This window comes from Penaeus chinensis, chromosome 19 (genome assembly GCF_019202785.1).
Source record: "Penaeus chinensis breed Huanghai No. 1 chromosome 19, ASM1920278v2, whole genome shotgun sequence".
Classification (NCBI taxonomy): domain Eukaryota; kingdom Metazoa; phylum Arthropoda; class Malacostraca; order Decapoda; family Penaeidae; genus Penaeus; species Penaeus chinensis.
The window spans coordinates 3,947,882-3,955,381 of record NC_061837.1 but is presented as its reverse complement, the minus strand read 5'-3'; the positions used below and the strand labels follow the sequence as shown (position 1 = coordinate 3,955,381).

General features: G+C 40.9%; 1 protein-coding gene across 2 annotated transcripts in view; it reads left to right on the top strand.

Moving 5' to 3' along the window:
* Positions 1 to 7,500, top strand: part of LOC125035460 — a 66,101-nt gene that overhangs the window by 45,502 nt on the left and 13,099 nt on the right. For both annotated transcript variants that reach the window (XM_047627886.1, XM_047627885.1), the window contains exons 5-15: positions 1 to 1,216; positions 1,320 to 1,559; positions 1,689 to 1,853; positions 2,050 to 2,544; positions 2,911 to 3,147; positions 3,756 to 3,926; positions 4,664 to 4,822; positions 5,123 to 5,359; positions 5,740 to 5,910; positions 6,358 to 6,528; positions 7,287 to 7,500. The exon at positions 1 to 1,216 is cut by the window's left edge and continues 239 nt beyond it; the exon at positions 7,287 to 7,500 is cut by the window's right edge and continues 26 nt beyond it. In XM_047627886.1, coding sequence (XP_047483842.1) covers positions 1 to 1,216; positions 1,320 to 1,559; positions 1,689 to 1,853; positions 2,050 to 2,544; positions 2,911 to 3,147; positions 3,756 to 3,926; positions 4,664 to 4,822; positions 5,123 to 5,359; positions 5,740 to 5,910; positions 6,358 to 6,528; positions 7,287 to 7,500 — 3,476 coding nt within the window. The remainder of the gene's footprint in view (positions 1,217 to 1,319; positions 1,560 to 1,688; positions 1,854 to 2,049; positions 2,545 to 2,910; positions 3,148 to 3,755; positions 3,927 to 4,663; positions 4,823 to 5,122; positions 5,360 to 5,739; positions 5,911 to 6,357; positions 6,529 to 7,286) is intronic.

Below are 7,500 nucleotides of genomic sequence, written 5' to 3'. Positions count from 1 at the left end.
AAGACGGCGTCACCCAAAGGCACCAACGAAGTGGAGTCGAAGTCGGTAACAGAGACGTTCTCTGGTCCCCTGGTAGAAGAGGAACCGGCGCCACAGACGGAAATTCCTGTGAGAACCTCGACAGTCGAAGTAGATCCTGTCACAGATTTTGTCTATGAGCCATCGCCAGAAGAGCCCATACCTGTGACGGATTCGGTGTTCGTAAGCCAAGTGGAATTCGAAGGAATCACAGAAGTGGCTGAGCCTGCATTGGTTGATATAGTTCCAGCAACAGAGGCCGCGTGGGACCCATCCATAGAGGAAGCCAGTGCCGTAACGTCTATTTCAATGAAGTCTTCGTCCACGGATCTTGAACAAAAATCAAAAACCCACAATGAGTCACCAGTGGTTATTCCAGCAACAGGGCCAACAGTGGAAATAGCTCCTGAGGACATGAATCCACAAACAGAAACCCTTTTCGAAACTGCGTCTCTTGATCCTGTAAATGAAGAAGAGGAACAGAAAGGTCTCTCAGCACATGTTCTCATCCCCATTACAGAGACTCCGTTCGAGGTTTCGTCAGTGGAACCGGAACCAGTTACCGAGACCCTGTTCAAATCTCTGCAAAAGCCTCCTCCAACAACGGAATCTATGGACGAACTGTCTCAGGACTTCACGCTGGAGAATGAAACTGACTCTGAAAATCCAAGGGCCCCTGTTGCTGTACCAGAGACAGAAATCCCCACAACACCTCTGCTTGATACAGAGTTGTCATTCGATAGTCACGAAAATATCATCCCAAGGACAGAAATTCCACTTAGGAGTTTGGCAGAATCTCTTCCAAAGACTAAGATTATGGCCGAGGCACCTTTAGAAACCCATCCAGAAGAAATCCCTCAAGTTGAAGTCGTTACGAATCTCTCACCTTTGCATTCCATAGATACTGACAACGCTCATGCAGGTGTTATGGTTGAGACAGAAACACGACTCACAAATGCTAATGATACAGAGACACCAGAAGCACTCAGTCACTCTCTGGACATTGCAGGAAAAGAACATATCCTGCCCCAGGACACATTAGTCGAAAGTGTTTACTCAGAGGATCTCCTGGTAGAGAGGCAACAAAATGTTATCCCACAAATACCGGTGGCCACGGAAGAAGTCGACATCGCTTTGCTAGACATATGGAAGGAAGCTCTCAGCCACAGTGAAACTAACTCTTCAGGAGCAGAAATAGGTAGTGTTTCATAACCTTGTATTCGATATAATTTGTTTACTTATAGTTTGAAATAAATTTAAAAATTGTGGTTGAATATTCTTAAATTCTGTTTTCTTTTTAGGTGTTCCTGGGACTATTCTGTCTCCTGATTACTTCACAATGGTGAACTTAGTGCCCCAAGATGCCCCACATCCGCTGTATGGAGACACACCCGAAGCCGCAGCTCTTCGTAAGGAATTCCTCCTAGACTACCTGGTCTTGGAGCCTTTCGACTTCCAGGACCCTAGAATGATTCAGCCTGAAGGACTTGCTATTTCCAATCTCGGAGGGAAGGAACTCATATTCTCTGTGGATTCTAATGGTTTGTGTCTTACGTAAACATGTATGTAATGCATGACTTGTGAATGGCGTTTTCTGTCCATTATACAATATCACCAGGCTCTGATAAACAATACCCAATCCACACATGTAAGTGAGCAATCATTTGCAGACAACCTGACCGTCAATGGGGTACCGGTAGAAGGCCTCGACGTCTTATCCGATGGGACAGTGGTCCTCACCCTGTCAGATTTCCTTTTCGATCACCGCCACGTGGTTGATGAGATCCTTCACGCTCTTCCAAGAACGAACGAAGGGTTATTCGTCCAGAAACATGGTAAGCATATAGTTTTTTTTAAAGGTTTTATAATCTATTTTATTGTCGTATTTTTACTTTATTTACAATTAGATGTTTAGAAAAGTTGTTTCTGAATGATTTATAATTATGTATGATCATCCACTTGTCCCCCGTTTTTTTGTTTCTGTGTATGTATGAAATTTGCCATATATGCAATGAAGTTTTACTCCTTAAGGGCTGGTGTCTGTTCCTGAAGTGACAAGTACGAGTGAAACCTCAGAAGCCACGAAGATCGAAGAAGAAAACACAGATCCAGTAACGGATACACCAAGTACGACAAGTTTACCACTTCCTGTCGCAAAAGCCGTGGTTTCTAAGGACTCCTCTTTTAACGAAGTAACGAATCCTGCAGAGCCAGTCCCGAGCAAAGAACCAGGTCTCCCAACAGACAAGGCATCGGAAGTAGATGAAATTTCCATAGGAACCGAAAGGCCTGATCCTACTGAAGATGTCGTTAACGCCACAGAAATCCCACAGTACCAGCCAGAAGAGCAGGACACAACAGGACAGGCTTTTGAATCTGAAGAACCCACGGGTCTTACAGAGCCTCTCCTGACAGTCCCCAGAATTCCCCAGCTCGTTGAAGAAGGAGAGTCCTCTTCACTGCTGAACTTATGGCGTCACGCACTGAGACACCAGGACGCTGCCGCTACACTCAGAGATAGTAGAGGTAGGCCTATATCGTACCATCTCGTTTTCCTTTCATGCAAGTTCTACGACAGTGTTTCTCCTTGAGGCACGTACATGTAAATATAAAGCATTTCACAGATTAAGAAATAAATATAAAGTATTCTACAGATTAACAAATAAACAGAAAGTGTTTCACAGATTAGCAAACAAACAAAGTATTTCACAGATTAACAAATAAACAGAAAGTATTTCACAGATTAACAAAAGAATTTAAAATATTCCATAGATTAACGAATAAACAGAAACCATTTCACAGATTAGCAAATAAACAAAGTATTTCACCGATTAACAAATATACAGAGAGTCCTTCACAGATTAACACTTAACCGAACCTCTTCTCCCGCAGAGCCGAAGACCCTCATTTCACCGGACTACTTTATCGTCATGAATCTGGTTCCCCAAGACGCCCCTCACCCTCTCTACGACGACGCCCCTGAGAACGTGGCCCTACGGACGGAATTCCTACTCGACTACTTGGTCCAGGAGCCGATCAATGTCCAGGATCCTGAAATATCCTCGCCTGAAGGAATCAGTGTGGTCAACCTTGCCGGGAAGAAATTAACCTTCGCTGCCGATGCACAAGGTGCGTGCGGAGGACTGGACTTTTTATGTTTTATTTGTTGTTATTGTTGTTGTTGCCGTTACTGTTGTTGTTATTGTTGTTGTTATTATTATTGTTGTCTTTGTTGGTATTCTTAGTATTATTAGGTAATGGATATTTATGTTTATTTTTTTATTCTCTATTGCAATTCTAGCATAACGAATAGTATTCATATCATATAGAGTAAATTGAAATTCTATTCCAACTTTTGATGCTAATGATTGACAATAACATAATACTACTTATGAATAATGATAAATATTGTAACAATAAAGATAATAATAATGATAATGATAATAATAATAATAATAATAATAATAATAATAATAATAATGATAATCATCATCGTAGTAGTAGTACTACCACTACTACCACTACTACTACTACTACTGCTAATAATAATAATTAATAATAATAATAATAATAATATTAATAATAATAATAATAATGATAATAATAATAACAACAACAACATCAACAACAGCAATAAAGACAACAACAAAAATAACAAAACCAGTAATACTAACAGCGTGGCAGTAACAACGCCAACAGCACCGATAGTGAAACGCAACTTGCCTTCCTCTCCGCAGGCAAGATCAGCATCAACGGCGTCCCGGTGGAGATGGTGGAGATCCTCGAAGACGGGACGCAGGTGTACACGGTGGAGGATCTGCTCTTTACCCACAAAGCTCGAGTGGATGAGGCCTTCTTCCACCTCGTCAGCCAGCCTGCCGAGTTTGGTCCCCTCGGCGAGCCCTTGGGTGGGTTTGGGTGTGTGTGAGGTTGTGTGGATTAGGTCATGTGGATTGGATTACGTTGGATTAGACTGAATGGATTAGTTTACGTGGATTAGATGAAATGGATTAGTTTACGTGGATTGAATTATGTGGATTAGATTAAATGGATCAGTTTACGTGGAGTAGATTAAATTGATTAGTTTACGTGGGTTGGATTATGTGGATAAGTTTATATGAGTTTACGTGGATTAGGCCAGATGGCGGGATGGGTGTTTAATTTGCAGGTCGTGGTTTATATCAGATGGTTTGATAATGTCTTCTCGGTTTATATGAGTAGTTTAACTTGGATAAATGATGAATGACCGTTAGTTTTGTATGTGTAGTTTAGTTTAGATGATTCCATAGCCAGTATGTTTATACCCATGGTTCGGTTCTGATAATGCAACAGTCTTTACTCGTGGTTCAATTTGTGGCTCACCTCAATTGCGTCATCGTTGGAAGGGTCACTTCGCTGGTGTTATGAAATGAACTGAATTTTTCAGTATCATAAACAATATTTTCTGAGCACACTAAACGAATTTTTTTTTTTTTTCGACATATAATATAATGAATATCAGTCCTTATGATAGAATTGTAAATACATTCAGCAGATTTTATGATACGTAGAACATTACAATATACCGTATTGCTATCATTTTTATAACCGCGACTGAATTCCTTCTCTAATCATTCTCTCTTCTTTAAACTTTCCCCTCAAACAGATATCCCTGAGCCTCCTACCCCTACAAAGGACTTCTTCGACACGCCCCTGCCAAGGATCCCTCACCAGGTGGATGCCGAGGACTCTTCTTCACTCCTCAGTCTCTGGCGCCATGCCCTCAGGGAGCAGGAACCCTCTCTGGCGTTTAGGGAGGACACAGGTACTGCCGAGATGCCTTCGGTTCCTAGGCTAGTAGGAGTGTAGGATTATTTTCTTTAATCGTTGAGAATTTCCTTTTTCTCCTTGGTGTATTTTTCATATATGAAGTCTTTTCGTTGAGGTGTATTTTTTATTATATATATTTTTTCATAACTCTTTCATAAAGTATTTTCATCAGTGTTTTTTTTTAATTGATTTCATTGCTGTGTATTCTTTTTTATTATTATTTTCACCGAAGTGTATTTTCTAACCATAAACAACGCCCCCTTTTCCCTCTGTCCCCGCCCCTTGCCCCTCCCAGTCCCCAAGACTATCCTGTCCCCCGACTTCCTTGAAATGGGCAACCTCGTCCCCCAAGACGCCCCTCACCCCCTCTACGACGACTCCCCCAAGAACGTGGCCCTCCGGAATGAGTTCCTCTTGGACTACCTCGTGCGGGAGCCTATAAACGTGCAGGATCCTAACATTAGTTCCCCGGGAGGCATCAGCGTCACGAATCTCGCCGGGCACCAGCTCTCCTTCGCGGCGGACTCGGAAGGTTGTTGTTGTTTGGTTTTTGTTTGTTTGTTTGTTGTGGGCTATGTGTCCTTGTGTGGGGGGGGGGTACTACTACCATTTTTTCAGTAATATCTTAAACTTCATTGATAAAACTGTAATTGTATGCTAATGTTATTTTTTTATTATCATTATTTTTTACAATATTATCTTTAACCTCATGAATGATAAAACTAAAATTGTGTCTTAACTTTATTCATTTTGTGCTTATTTTGCCTCGCATAATTTTGTTTTTTTTCCCAATATTATCCTTATCTTAAAGCATGACCACGACACACACACATACACTCAGTACCACGCTTATTTTCCCTTCATCTCATCCTGCCGAATCGTCTTTATGAACCCCACGAATCTCCTTTCTAGGTAAACTGACCATCAACGACGTGCCTGTGAAGATGATCGAGATTTTATCCGACGGGACGCAGGTGTACACCCTGGCGGACTTCCTGTTCGAGCACCGGGCGCGCGTGGACGATGCCTTCCTGCACCTGATCAGCCAGCCCGCGGAGTTCGGGCCGCTCGGGGAGCCTCTGGGTGGGTAGGCCTAGCGCTATTATTATTATTGTTTATCATTATTACTTTTTTGTGGGTGGTGGGGTGGATAAATTATTAAAAAGACAGTCGATGGTTAAAAAAAAAAAAGGGGGGGGGGGGGGAGGGAGTGAGTAAGAATGATGCAAAATTGGATAAATGTGATATACATGTACATCCAACTTGCAGATTTTGGGCCTATCGGGGTGCCTCTGGGTGTGTAGGCCTGTCATTGTTATTATTATTATTATCATTATTATTAATAATTTATATATATTTTTTTTGGGGTGTGTAAGAAATGGAAAAAAAGGCGGGGGGAGTATAAATTCTATAATGTGATATACATGTACAGCCAACCTACAGATTTCGGGCCTCATCCCTTCTGATCAATTACTATTCGTTCATAATAAGCCTTTCAACTGAACGGAAACCAAACCTCCCTTTCCCCAGACATCCCGACGCCAGCCGCGCCTTCTGCCGAAGTCCTCGCCGGAGACTCCCCTCTGACGGTGCCCAAGATCCCCAAGTTCGTGCAGGAGAGAGAGTCCTCCTCGCTCCTCGAGGTGTGGCGCCACGCGATCAAGCACCAGGACCCGGAGGCGACACTGAAGGAGGATAGAGGTAAAGGCGTTTGGGATTTCATACGTTTCGGGATTTTATTTGTTTACCTATTTGTTGGTTTGTCTGTTTGTTGGTTTGTTTGAGGTGTTTGTTTGTGGAGGCGCAGTTTAGGAAAAAGGGAGATTTTAGGGTATATCGGCTGGCGGCGTAGTAAAATATAAAGGTTTATATTGAGTTTTATGTATATAATAAAAAGGGTTTTAGGATGTATAGTATCATAGGATTTTATTATTTAATCAATTAATTAATTTATCAATTTATTTAGGATGTAGAAAATGGTTTGTGATAACGTATCTTGCGTGAAAAAGAAAGGTTTTTGTCAGTTTTTTTATGAAATAAATAAAAGTAGGAAAGAGATAAAAGATAAAAGAAAAGAATAAAGATAATAGGGATCATTAAAAATGAAAATAATAAGATATATCCAGAAATTTAATTTAAAATTAGAGATAGATCAAATATATCCAAAAATAAAATTTTAAATTAAATAATAACAAAAAAGAACAAAATAAACAATAAGAAAAGAAAAACTAAGATTAATAACAATAAATAAATAATAAAATAAAATGAATAGAAATACAAACCGTTTCTAACAAAAAAAGAAAAAGAAAATATAAATAACAATAAATGATAAAATAACAATAAATAAAATGATAAAATAAAATGAATAAATAATAAAAACAATAACAAAAACAGAAAAAAAGTAAATAAACAGATAAAAAAAAAAAAAATGTATAAATAAATCCACCATTCTCTTTTAGTCCCGAAGACCGTCCTTTCCCCCGACTTCCTCGAAATGGCGCACCTCGTCCCTCAAGAGGCCGCCCTTCACCCTCTCTACGACGACGCCCCCGAAGCAGCCGCCCTTCGCGCCGAGTTGCTCCTCGACTACCTCGTCCTTGAGCCCATCGACATCCACGACCCGAGGATGGCGTTTCCCGAGTTCCTCAACGTCACCAATTTTGGCGGGAAAGA